Source organism: Hyperolius riggenbachi, chromosome 7 (genome assembly GCF_040937935.1).
Source record: "Hyperolius riggenbachi isolate aHypRig1 chromosome 7, aHypRig1.pri, whole genome shotgun sequence".
Taxonomy (NCBI): domain Eukaryota; kingdom Metazoa; phylum Chordata; class Amphibia; order Anura; family Hyperoliidae; genus Hyperolius; species Hyperolius riggenbachi.
Window position 1 is genome coordinate 214,066,596 of NC_090652.1, and position 14,029 is coordinate 214,080,624.

The 14,029-nt window shown below is 42.9% G+C and overlaps 1 protein-coding gene across 2 annotated transcripts in view; it reads left to right on the top strand.

The window, feature by feature from the left end:
* The window catches only part of LOC137524820 (caspase-3-like), a 56,620-nt gene that overhangs the window by 18,635 nt on the left and 23,956 nt on the right, over nucleotides 1-14,029 (top strand). Inside the window, exons 4-5 of one of the 2 annotated variants that reach the window (XM_068245162.1) lie at nucleotides 1,109-1,205; nucleotides 2,482-2,620. In XM_068245162.1, coding sequence (XP_068101263.1) covers nucleotides 1,109-1,205; nucleotides 2,482-2,620 — 236 coding nt within the window. The remainder of the gene's footprint in view (nucleotides 1-1,108; nucleotides 1,206-2,481; nucleotides 2,621-14,029) is intronic. The other variant, XM_068245163.1, reaches the window with a different exon arrangement.

Below are 14,029 nucleotides of genomic sequence, written 5' to 3' on the forward strand. Positions count from 1 at the left end.
TCTTCTTTGCTCTAACAGATTATTTACAGCATATTATATACAACCAGCATTTTTTTACTAGAACAGCATTCAAAGGGTTACACACAGGACACAGGAGAAATCTGGACGCATCCGAAGTTGTAGATAATGTTATCTTGTGTTTAATTGTAATAATCAAGTGAGGAATGAAAATAAATAAGTAAGTAAATAAACACTTCTCCTACACTGCCGGGTCCCCTGAACAAAGTCAGACAATTTAGAAAGCAGTTCTGATTGTTAGAACATGAATAAATCAGTTATAAATAAAATGCAGTGGGCTTGATTCACAAAGCGGTGCTAACCTAGTTAGCATGCCTAAAGGCTTTGGGCATGCTAACTAGGGTGCTAAGTAGTTAGCACGCACAAAGCTTTAAGAAATCGCGCGCAAAGTTATGTGTGCAAAACTTTACGCGCGTAAACCTTTATGCGCGCATAAAGGTTTACTATGCGCATAAAGGTTTACGCGCGTAAAGTTTTGCGTGCATAACTTTGCACGCGATGCAGTTTGCGCACGAATTAGCACGCGAAAAGCTCTTTTAGGCGTGCTAAGGGGCTTTTCACAGGCGTGCTAACAGTTAGCACTGCTTTGTGAATCAAGCCCAAAGTCAGCTTTCATAGCAAAAATAGTGTACTTTGGGAATGTATCATTTCTAATTGAATACTAATACTTATGCACAAAAACAAATATGATAACAGTATGGCATATAAAAAGTAGGAAAACATGTTTTTATTGAATATTATGTCAGGGTTTTATTCAGCTTTAAGAGCCCCAGTGAGTGAATAGTTCCTCCTCTGCATCACTCACCAGATCATTTGCCTTTTACCTTTGTGAGATTGTCCTATAAGGAGTGCGATAGAAATGGTGAAGCAGTAAATCTGGGCTCATGAGGCAAGTGGATTAATTGGGTGCCGCCATAGGTGCCAATGTAGGCCCATTTCATATGGATAATCAATCTTCAACAGTAACTCTGTATCTGGCTACGTCTTTAGCAAGAGAGACCTGTAGATGCTATGAGTTTACGTTGCCTGTTTCCCCAGTGACATGGGCTTTAGGGATTGAGGGATTTCACCTTCTTTTTTTATCTTACAGGTTGCTGTTATATGATATTTCACAAAATCTAGGTACAAACGATGTGCAGAAACTGAAGTTTCTGCTGAATGCTAATACAGCTAAACTGGAAAACACAGTAAGATACATTTCCTACAGTTAAATTTGTAATTTGTTTAAAAAGTGTTTACTAAGTTAATCAAGGTGCCCTTGCCATTGGCAAAACGCAAGCACTGCAAAAATGATACCCAGCACTCCCCAGGCATGCAGGCCATACAACAGTTAGGGGTTCAATCATATACGGTATACATACCAATTTTGGCACAGCTCAGATGAATTGATGGGACTGAATCAGGAAAGGTGTGGTCTATGAAGTAGAACACATTTCTCCATTTCTCTGTTCTCTGTCCATCCTAAACACTGTCATGGATACGACCTTTGAGGACTGGAGTTGGAGAACCCTGATATATATGATCACATTACATGTCAGTTCAGGTACCCTTTAAAATTCTAGCCATAAAATCTAGAACCAACCTTCCTCAGCAACTCCTCTAACCCTCTAAATCTAAACCATTACATCTAAACTGATACTCACTTTTCATTGTCTTCAACCCACGAACCGAAATCATAACAGCCAGCTTTGGCTATTCAGGAACTGATTGCTGGCATGAAACTTCTTATGGCAGAAAAGCCAACTTGGTGCTAGTGGGGTCTGTGGTAAGGAATTGCTGGCACTCTAACCAATCTCTCCACAATGACTTGAATTAGATAAGTGACCCAATATACAGTATCTAGCTCCCTATGTAGGTTTGGAAACACTGGGGTAACAAATATCACCTTCATTTTCGTTATCTCTCAGTAACCTGTAGTATATTGTCACATTCATATTTGTTTAGAAAAGTGACATTCACTTTTGCCACTCATTTTTTCACCACTGTCTGGATAGTGTGCTGGTTAAGGGCACAGGCTTTGACACAGGAGATTACCTTGGCTCTTCCAATTCAGTAAGACAGTAACTGTTCAGTAAAGAGTGCTTGGACAAGACTCTCTAACACTGTAACTGCCTATAGAGCACACCCCTAGTGACTGCCTCTCAAGCGCTTTGAGTCCCCCAGGAAAAAAAACGATATAATTTTTTTTCTTTTTACATCAGTTAGTATTTACATTAGAGAGCAGGAGGAAACATTTTCAAACACTTGCTCACCGCTTTTGGCATATATATCCTGGTTCACCCATGAAACATTTTTCTATTTATTATTTTATGTCTAACAAAAACCTGGTGGATAATGTTTTAAAAGCTGAGAGGTAAAGGGGGGAAAAGGGGGGGGGGGCACAGACACCATTACTTATAAAGAAGTCCATATGTTATATGATGTATTATTTTGTTAAGATTAACTTTTGCTTTCACTGCTGAGGACTCTAGTTTGGACGTGCTTTCTGAGATGGAAAAAGATGGAAGTTTAGGAAAAGAGGATCTGAAAACATTAAAGAAACATTTAGGTCATATGGAGCGCAAAGACCTTGTTGTCAAAATTGAAGAGTTTGAAGCAAAAGGTATTTATAAAATCTAGAACAAAGAAAACAATTATTTGGTGTTATTATATTGCATAGCATTGTCATCATATGTACAGTTAGATGATTTATACTATAAAGACATACGATTTATGTGTACAAGAAATGAAACACATGCAATGTTCTGGGTCCCTTAATGTAGAACAGGGAGTCAAAGTTCTAATGGCAAAGATTGTTATACAATCCAGTGGCTACCTGCAAAGTGGGTAGCTGGATAAGCCAGTGATCATCACAGAGTGGGAAGTCAGCGAGGCAGAGTTCAGCAACAGTTTTGGTAGTCAAATAATCCAATGATCAACAACTGAGTAGGTAGTCAGCCAGGCAGAGTTAAGGAACCGTTCAGATAATTAACTAGTTATGCCTCCCGAGGCAGTATTTCTATGCCCCGCAGGACTTCATCTAAAGTCCCAGGGACAGACGCAAAACTGAAAAAATAAATATTTATTTCCAAATAAGCCATACATGGTATTAGGGACATATTTTAAACATTGTAATAACTGGGACAAATGGGGAAAAATTGTGTGGCTTTTATCAATAGTAGCACATTTTATTTTAAAACTAAAACCAAAACAGAATGGGTATCAAAATAGCAACAGGTGGGACTAACACTCCATCAGCACTCAACCTTTCCACTTGACTGGGGGAACATGACCCGAAAGGGAAAAGCTAAGTCTGGAGATCTGCCAACTTCTCCGGGCTTTGCTATATCTGCCTCTGTGAAATATCGATTGGGCTTCTCTTTTTCAGGGGCGTAGCAATAGACCCCCTATTGCAGAGGTAGCCACCGCATCGAAGCCCTTGGGCCAGAGGGGCCCCAAAGGGCCCTCCCTCAACTACAGTATTAGCTCTCTATTGGTCCTGTGCTCATAATAATCACTTCTATAGATGCTTGGAATAGTGGTAATCATTACCAAACTGTTCCCCATCCACTTCTTGCACCTCGGACACTGTAGTTGCCATTGGCAGGTTCTGGTGCGCCGTATCAATTGTTATTTATAGAATGCTTGGGGGGACCCATTGTAAAACTTGCATCGGGGCCCACAGCTCCTTAGCTATGCCACTGCTCTTTTTCCTTCACTTTCACTCGCGGTGGGATAATGTATATCTGCAGCGCTCTGGAAGAGGGTCGCCGACATCTAGAAGCAGCGGGAATACCGGCAGCAACCAATACCAGCCACACCGCTTCCCCATCGGCCACCTGGCCCAACATGGGTCTGGTCCACCAGACAGACCCGACTGCGAACCTCCCAACCAACCGGTCTTTAAACTTTACACCTGGGCTAGACCCCCTTCCCCCCTGGATTGGCCTTCCATCCCTCCTTTGCTCTACCAGCGCAGACGAACCTAACTCTTAGTCTTCTAGCACGTAATTGACATTTGTGTGGCATCTTCCCAATTTCCCAACATTTAATTGACCAGCTCACATTATGCTGTGCTCCACATTAGCGCCTGTACTAACTCTGTGTTCAACCTGCACTGAGAGTTGAGGCCTGGGTAGTGGGTACATTATTGGCCTGCCAGGAATCCCCTCTTTATTTTCATCTTTGCACCCCACAGGTTATAGGCTGATAGCCTGGCCCCTGCACTCATTGAGCTTTGCACCCTTCCTTCCAACGCTTAGCACTGTGAATAAGTCATAACAGATTTGCTTCTGTTGTTTATGTCATACAGTGATATCTTATCCTATTGACACTAGATGGTGCTGTTGGGTCACTTTTGCAAATAAAATATGGAGTTTTGAATCAGGATGATACCATTTATTGGCTAACTTAGAGATGGATAAACAGTGTTGATGTATTTGTCCAGGGTAGGATTTTTTTCCAGCTATAGGGGTCCATCCGCGTTTTTTTGTGGATCTGGTGTGTGTTGGCTCATTATCAGCAGTGTTGCAAGATTCCTTGTCATAGTAGTGTTCCTTGAGACGTAGCTTCCTGAAGAATTGTTCCATATCGCCACAGAGTGCAATCTTGTCTATGGGCTTTGCAGGACAAAATGACAGGCCTTTGGACAGTACTGCCATTTCAGCTTCAGTGTCCTGATAAGAGGAAAGGTTGATGACACCTGTGGGTTGCTCTTTCTCTGCTGCTTCTGTATCCAGGTGTCCACTCTTTATTCTGAGTCTCTGAAGTTTTTTCTTCTTGTTGTTAATTAAGATCCTCTGCAATTTCCTATAAAAGGTCTGTAGCTGTTCCCATGCTCCTGTGGAGTCATAAGTTAAAGATGATTTCAGACTTTGTATATGGTCCTTCACAATCCTCTTCAGGTTATAGCAGATTTTTATTAGGTTGTTTCGTACTCTCTCTGAGCTCCTCCTGCAGATTTGTTCTGCAAACCTGCTATTGTATGTATGTAGAGTGGGATTCTGTATCCTCAGTCCTTGTGGTACAAGGTTCTCCTTTTTGCATGTAGTCAAGAAAAAGACAAATAAAATATGGTACCCTACTTCTTTTTCAGTTCTTACTAAGTAGAGGAGTACTGCCCCTCTGATGCAGTGCATTGCTGGCTCATTATTTACCCTAGCAATGCATTTCATCATCTCGAGGTGTTTTACCCCCATTGGAGCCTTAGAGCTCTCTTCAGGGTTCGGTTTTACCCTCGGATATATTTATTATCTTCCATGTTTAATAACCGTTGTTTCTGATTCTTGTTCTCACGGTCACAATTCCTTCACCCCTGTTGGCAGGGAGGCACAGTATCTGCCTGCTACCTTTATTTCCCCACAAATTAATATACTCTTCTCTATGATTATTCCCTATGGCCTTGATTAATGTACTATCCCACAATACCAAAGTCATAATAATACACAATATTCCCCGCTTAAAAGGAGAAATGGATTTCTTACACTACCAAAAATGCTCTCCTGATATTATTTGTTTACAGAAAACTAATTTTTCTAAAACCCCCATTCCTAAGTATTTCCACAAAAACAACTCTGTAACTATGGGTGTTTAAGTCCTACCCCATAGAGCCACATTAATCCATACCATGCACTGATGCATGCATGTTGGATTATTGTGGCTCTGTATATTTTGTGTTATAACTTTTTATTGAACAGATTGGGAGAATACAAACAAGTGTGTACGATACAATTCACACGCATCTACTGAGACAGCAGTACAAGTTCTTTCATGCAATTTTAAACTTGACACAGGTTGTCAGCAATAAGAAACACATCTGACCTTTCATAAAAAGAGAAGTAACATTTCGTGCAGTCAGGTAGGTCTAGCTTGAGATCAATAAACAAAAGAAAAACTAGAATGCATAAAAAGAGTCATCTCGTTACATCATGAGGCAGACAAAGATAAGGATAGGAGAGGGGAAGGGAAACGTGAGGGGTGACGTAAGACAAGAACAAGGGGGACAAAAACTTGAAAATGGGGAAGGGGAGGGGGGAAGGTATATGGGGGTAGGGGGGAAGGTATATGAGGGGGGGGGAGGGAAGGGTAAAGGGTAGTGTCAGGGACACCTGGCTAGCTAGTAATCTATGGTAAGGAAATTCACCACATTGCAGTGATATTTATAAAGGCTAGAAATATTAACAGACTTTTAGTATTAAGTGCTAGAGAGTAGAGTCTTGGCTCCCTCAGAATCCCTATAATCATACCAGACTGCCCATTTTTTGACAAAAGCTTCGTAGGTACTGTAGAAAAGATCTTCGAGTCTACAAATCTCATTTAGCTCAAAGAACACTTGGAGGGGAGTAGGGACTGAGGGGCCTCTCCAATTACGGGCAATAAGTAGCTTAGCTATAATCATCAGGATACTGGTCAGGTTCTTTTTTAATTGTGAGGTCCCACCAGGGAGTAGATGGAAAAGAGCCACTTCAGGGGTGAATGGGAGTTTTTCTAAATATAGGGCCTCATTGATAGAGAAGATGGTTTCCCAGAAGGGCTTTATCTGAGGGCATGGCCACCAGATGTGTAGGTAAGAGCCAACTTCTCTTTGACATCTCCAGCAAGTATCAGTATTTTCAGGGTTATATTTTACAGTCTGAGATGGGCATCTGAACCACCTGGCGAATAGCTTATAGTTGCGCTCTTGGAAGGCGGCTGATATAGAGGACTTGAGTAATGCAGAGAAGACATCTTCCCATTGTTCGTTATCTAGGGCATAACCTAACTCTGTGTCCCATTTATCGGTTAGGTGGAGTAATTGTGAAGTACTAACTGAACATATAAGTTCAGAATATAGAATTGAGATCTTGTGTTCTGTAGAGACTAAGGGAGAGCAGAGGGTTTCAAAAGGAGTACGTTTTCTGAGGATGTTGGACTGCGGAGTTAGTGAATTGAAAAATTGCCTGATCTGTCTCCACATAAACCAATTAATCTGGGGTTTGTCTTCCTGGTTACCCAAGTCCTCCCAATTTTTGATCTTATTGTTGCCAGTGATGTGTCTAATCTAGGGCCAGAATTCCCTGTTCCATCCTAGTATAGATTTTGCCTTGAGGCCGATGGCTAAGTTTGGGTTGTCTAAAAGAGATGTGAGGGGGCCAGGAATGGTTGATATTTTATGTTTTTGATGGCCAAGTCCCATCCCTTCAAGACCACCTGGGGGCCTATAGCTAATAGTTCTTTTTTGGGTCTGGAGGGCGGCGTTAACCATAGTAAAGCCCTGGGATCGACATCAGAAAACAGGGAGTCTAATAAAACCCACTGTTTCGAGTTTATACTTTGAAACCAGTCCAACACTCGAGTGAGTAAAACTGCTAGGTAGTAAGTTTGTATGTCAGGCAGGCCTATCCCCCCTCCCATCTTAGGTCTGCTTAATAATTTACAATTGATTCTGTGTGGTTTACCATTCCATATGAATTGCAAAAAAGAGGTATGTATCTTTTTGAGGAACATGCTAGATAGCCATACTGGGAGGGCCTGCATAACATACAATAATTTTGGTAGGATATCCATCTTAATTACACATATTCTGCTGGACCAAGATAAATAAAGAGATTTCCATCTTGCTAGGTCACTTTTAATTTTTGCTAATAGCGGTGGGAAGTTAAGCTGGAACAGCTCTGAGTGATTGTTGGAGATATATACTCCTAGGTATTTGATCCTGTGTTTCTGCCATCGAAACGAGAAAGAAGCTGACAGTTCCCGCACCAGATCCTCTTGAAGTGTAACATTAAGGACCTCTGTCTTAGAGAGAATGAATTTGAAATTACTAAAATCACCAAACTCTGACATTTCCCTAAGAATATTGGGGAATGCTATGCGTGGATTGGATATGAATAATAAGAGATCGTCAGCAAAAAGAGCCAATTTGGTGTGGGAGGAACCAAAGTTGAAGCCTCTTATAGATGTGTTGTTACGAAGAGCAATGGCAAGGTGTTCCATACATATGACATACAAGAGAGGGGACAGGGGGCATCCCTGCCTCGTACCATTACTGATAGGGAAGGCATCCGACAGGGTCCCGTTAACTCTAACGCGTGCTGAGGTGTTGTGGTAAAGAGCCATTACTTTGGAGCAAAATTTGGGGCCTAAGCCTATTTGTTGCAAAGCACCCTCCAGAAACAGCCAATGGACCCTGTTGAATGCCTTCTCCGCATCTACTGAAACCACGCATAGAGGTTGCTTAGTTTGTTGTGATTTGTGAATAATGGAGATTGTCTTTAGGGTGTTATCCCTTGCTTCTCTCTTAATCACAAAACCAGCTTGATCGTTGTGGATGAGGTCAGGTAGTATAGGTTTTAGCCTTTCTGCTAACATTTTGGAGTATAGTTTAAGATCTAGATTGATAAGACTAATTGGTCTATAGTTGCTGCATAAGGATTTATCTTTATCAGGTTTTGGGATAACTGTTATGTGGGCCATAAGTGTTTGGGTTGGGAATAGATTTTCTGAGTCTTTGGAGTTAAATGCTGGGAGTAGAATTGGGGCTATGAGAGAGCCAAATTTTTTGTAGAAGGCCCCAGTAAAGCTGTCTGGCCCTGGGCTTTTGCCAGACTTAGTGGCTTTAATGCTGGTTAAGAGTTCTTGTAAGGAGAAGTCTGCATCCAGTTCCTCGACCAGAGTCTGCGACACACAGGGCAGCTTAGTTTTATTCAGGTATGACATGATCTTATCTTTAAGAGCTTGAGGGGGCATCTCATCGAATTTCCCTTTTAGATTGTATAGGGCCTGATAATAGGACTTAAAAGAGTCTGCTATTTCAGAAGTTTTGAATTGTTTGGTTCCTTTCGGATTAGTGAGTGAGAATATAGAAGTTGTGGAAGATCTGGGGTGTAGATATCTTGCGAGTAGACGACCACATTTACCCACTTTTTCGTATATGATACCTTTGAGGCGGGTTCTATTTGCTAATGTTTTTTGGTCTAGGATAGAAAGCAAGTCATGTCTTGTATTTGAGAGATCCAGCTCAGTCTGGGGATTGGCCGTTTGTTTAAGGGTATTTTCTAAGATTGTAATCTTAGATAGGAGTGTATTGATTTGAGTTCCTCTTTCTCTCTATAAGTCTAGCTCCATGTGAGATGAGAATACCTCTGAGGATACATTTAAGAGCTTCCCATTTATAGCTAGGTGCTGTCTCGTCTCGCGTATGATCTGGGATAAAGTTCTCTATTGCTTTCTTTAAGTCATGCATACATGAAGGGTCTTTTAGAAGATTATCGTTTAACCTCCACGGAATCTGTGATCGAGGTGTGTTATCTAGAGTGAAGGAGCAATGAACAGGTGCATGGTCTGACCAAAGTCTTTGACCAATCTTAGTATTTGGGTTTAGATCTCATAGTTGTTGGGAGAGAAATATGTAGTCGATTCTGCTGTGGGATTTGTGTACATGTGAGTAGAAGGTGTAGTTCTTTTCGTTAGGATGTGTGATCCTTCAAGAGTCTATTAAAGAGACTCTGAAGCGAGAATAAATCTCGCTTCAGAGCTCATAGCAGGGGCATGTGTGCCCCTGCTAAAACGCCGCTATCCCGCGGCTAAACGGGGGTCCCTTCACCCCCAAACCCACCCCCGCAAGACTTGGTCGTAGACTTGGTTGTTCCTGGAGGCAGGGCGAACGGCTGCAGCCCTGCCTCCAGTCGCGTCTATCAGCGGCGCATCGCCGCCTCTCCCCTGCCCCTCTCAGTGAAGGAAGACTGAGAGGGGCGGGGGAGAGGCGGAGATACGCGCTGACAGACGCGCGTGGGGCAGGGCTGCGGCGGTTAGCCCTGCACCAACCAGGAAGCGTTCCCCCGCTGCACCGAGGGAATTTGGGGGTGAAGGAACCCCCGTTTAGCGGCGCGATAGCGGCGGTTGAGCAGGGGCACACATGCCCCTGCTATTTATGAGGTCTGAAGCGAGATTTATTCTCGCTTCAGACTCTCTTTAAGGAAGCTGAGCGCAATTTATCTAGTGCTTGTGATAAACGTGTGGATGCTATGAAGAATTTTCCTGAGGAGGAGTCCTTGGAAGGGACCATACAAAAGTTAAAGTCACCACAAAGGATGATATATCCTTTTGCAAAATTAAGCAGCTTGGTGAGGTACCTGGATAAGGATTGAGTTTGGTTTTGATTAGGGAGATATATGTTAGCGAAAGTAAAGGTGCTGGGACCTATTTGTAGGTTAACGAATATAAATCTGCCCTGTGTGTCGCTCAGCTCATCTATAAGAACTGCATTCAGGCTTTTGTGTATTCCAATGGAGACCCCTTTCACTTTGCTCTCTGAGTTAGTGCTGTGAAACCACCTGTTGTACCATCTAGATTTAATACATGGGATTGCGTGTGAGCGGAAGTGGGTTTCTTGTAATGCTAAGACAGAGGTCCTCTGTTTATGAAAGTGATATAGAACCTGAGATCTCTTTTGGGGTATATTAAAACCATTAATATTGCATGAGGCTATAGAGCATTCAGCCATTCTGAATTAAGGGTATTAGTTTAAGTGCGTAGTTAGGTTGGCAACATGGGTGGAATAGTACGTAGATCATCTTAAATTGTGTAGCGCCAGGTAAGCTGGAAGGGGTAGACAAATCAGAACACATATAAACAACAAAGAAACATAAACATATATGAGTAGGTAAGAGTATACCTAAACACCAGTCAACATGTCGTCGATCAGAATTTTCTTTTGCCATTAGAGGTACGCCACCTATGGAGTCACTACGAGTGGCTCTAATCTTCTTGGTGTGGAGACGCATGGGGAGTGAAAACACCGCTCCCGCTGCAGCTGTAGTGATATAATCATTTAGTAACATGTTGTGATAAGTATCTAAACACAGTCATCTAATGACGCTTCAACATATGTGAGAGTATACATGGAGAGAATTCTGAAGCATGAGTTAAGTGGGGTCAACTATATGCCCACCAGAATATTCAGTAAGGCCTTCCTCCTCAGACAAATGGCGCCCACGACTAGCTATTAATAAACTTGTAGAACTAGGTGAAACAAACAGATCATTAATAACATCTATAATCCCTCTCTCTCCCCAGGAGACCCCCAAAAGGCATAATATTCGCTCGATAACTGGCATTGGGAAAAATATATAGTTGTAAGTCTCTACATAAGTGCCTAGGTAGGCTGGAGAGTCCTAATATTCGTGGTAGGCGTAGTGATAGTTAGAGCTGAGCCAGGTTTCGTGATGTGCAATCTTGCGTTATTATGAAGTGTATATATAGGCTGGTGTGCAATCTTGGGCCTCATAACCAACATTAAGTAGAATAGTGAGACAGGGGTGACCATAGAATACGTCCCTAAAGCCGTGTCATAAACAACTCTGTGTAATCCTAATGTGCCCACTTATAGAGCGATGTTGTCTGCGTTCCTGGCGTGCAATCTGGCCGATCTTGAAGAAAGGGCACGTGACGGCTTGTTACTGAAGAGTAGGCTTGAGACTAGACAGTGGGATGCAAAAAAGTATATTTATGAGGCCTCCTAAGTGGGGGTCTAAAGATATCGTTGCATGGGCTGGGGAAAGTTTCAGATCCAACCCTTGGGGATGCATAATAACAACATTCCACGATCAGGTAACACATAGCTATGAATAACGGCTACAGTTCCGTTGATGCCTTCGGAGTTAGGGGGAGGAAGAGAGCTGCTGAAACAGCAAGACTTAAGCGTTAGATAGTCTATCTGGGCCGGCGATTGTTATTGCGTTTGCTAGCTGGTTCTCAGCGGTCATTTGATGGACGTGTCGCAGGAGGCTGAGATAACGGCCATTCAGAGAGAACTACGCGTGGCAGGTCAAAAGTGGAGCGTAGCTTAGGTATGTAAAAGATTTACCTTCGTGCTGGATGATCAGGGCGAAAGGATATCCCAATCTGTACGTAATTTCTTTAGTGCGGAGAACATCTCTTAGAGGCTTTGTGGCTTTCCTTAGTTGGAGAGTTAAGCTGGATAGATCAGCTAATAGCTGGATTTTGGTGCCATCAAAGTCTATTTAATCCATGTTTCTGGCCGCGGCCATGATGGCTTCCTTTTCCTTATAATAGTGTACCCGACATATAATGTCCCTGGGCCAAGAAATATCAGGATTGACCGGGCCTAAGGCTCTATGGGCTCTGTCTAGTTCAATTTCGTGATCTTGTGGGGCACCAAGTATCTGTCGGAACATCCCTTCTAAGGTAGCCATAATATCTGGGGGTCTAGTGGCTTCTGGCAGGCCTCTAACTGATGTTGTTTCGCCTATTCCTATTTTCCATGTCATCTATCTTAAGAAAGATGGCTACTATGTTTTGTGAGTTGCCATCTATAGCGTCTTGCTGCTTGTCTAGCCTCTCATTGATGTCGTCTTGCTGTTTTTCTACATTTTCCACCTGCGTCACAATGTGGCTTACCTCCTCACTGAAGTCAGCCACTTCTTTCTTATAGAAGAGAAGAAAGATGGAGGCACTGTTGAAGCAAATGAGGTACCTTTAATCCACGGTGATGCAGACAACGGGGTACACAGTGGGGGTGAGGGGGGGTGCCTGACAGCTGTTTCGCTAAATAAGCTTCTTCAGAGGCAGCAAAGAACATCTTAACCCAAGTATCGCTGGCTTTTTAAATGGTTTCACTCACCGTTAGTACGGCCAGGTACACCGCCCACAGGTCGCCGCCATGACATCCGGCAAAATGGCTCCGCCTACCGGTGGTGACATGTGCGCTAACTCTAAACCAATGGCTGAGCAGCGGGTCTCCCCGCATAGTGCGCATCGTCTCCTTCCGGGTCTCGCGTCACTGCCTGCCTGTCATTGGCCGCCTCAACATGGGGGTTGCCATAGTGATCATCAACACTTACGCCAGCGTATACAAGGGGACACAATCGTCGTTAGATTCATAGATACACATTTAGAGGTTAAAACGAAATACAATTCAGAATAAAGATAGCTTAACACCATTAGGCAACACAGAGAGACACATTACAGTAAGCTAATATTTAGAGAGAAAACAATGTAACTCGTTTCTCTCATTCAGTCCCAAAGGACCACAAGCCCCTGTCTCAGAAATGATTCTAGCTTCTTGCTGAAGCAACGTTTGTTCATGATTTCCTCCCCTATGGGGTATCGGGATCTCCTTTAAGCCCAAAAACCGCAAGGAGTTGGAGTCACCATTGTGACATTCACGCATATGTGAGATGAACCTACCCGCTCCTACACCCGTCCTAATCGAATTTACATGTTCTTGGAAACGGGTGCAGATCATGCGAGTGGTCTGTCCCACATAGAAACGGTTACATGAGCACATGATTGCATACACAGTATTTTTAGAGCGGCAATGCAAGAACTGTTTGAAATATATAGTCTTAGCGCCCAATTGTACGCTTTTTCCTGTTAAAAATTGGGTACAGTGATTGCAATTTCCGCATCTAAAATTGCCAATCGGAATGTGTTTTTGCAACCAATTTTGCTCATCAACCGATCTGAACTCACTATTGGTGATTCTGTCTCCAATAGTTGGTGCTCTCCTAAAAGATACAAGAGGTTTATGTTTGGCAATCATACATGCACCAATGTTGTTCTGAAACTCACACCAATGTCGCTGGATTATTGATTTAATCCTACCTGCCATTGGAGTGTAGTTAAACACACAAGTAAAGGGTTGGTCCACAGACTTTTTGATGGCGTCTCGCCTTTTTCCTATTAACCATCAAGTACTCTCTACTCAAATTATCAGCTCTTCGAAACGCCCTATTCAATTCCTCCATCTCATATCCCCTCATGGACAATCTGATCGCCAGTTCTTTACTTTGAAATACAAAGTCCTCCCTTTTGTAGTTGTTGCGTTTCAACCTGACGAATTGTCCATAGGGGATACCCTGGATCGTATGTGGAGGGTGGAAACTCGACCGGAGGAGCACGGAGTTGGTAGCAGTGTCCTTTCTGTGGCCTCGGCTGAGGACATGGCCATCCTCAACATACAGTTCTAAGTCAAGAAAACACAAGGTGGGATTAGCCACCACACTCGTGAACTGCATGTTGAGGGAATTAA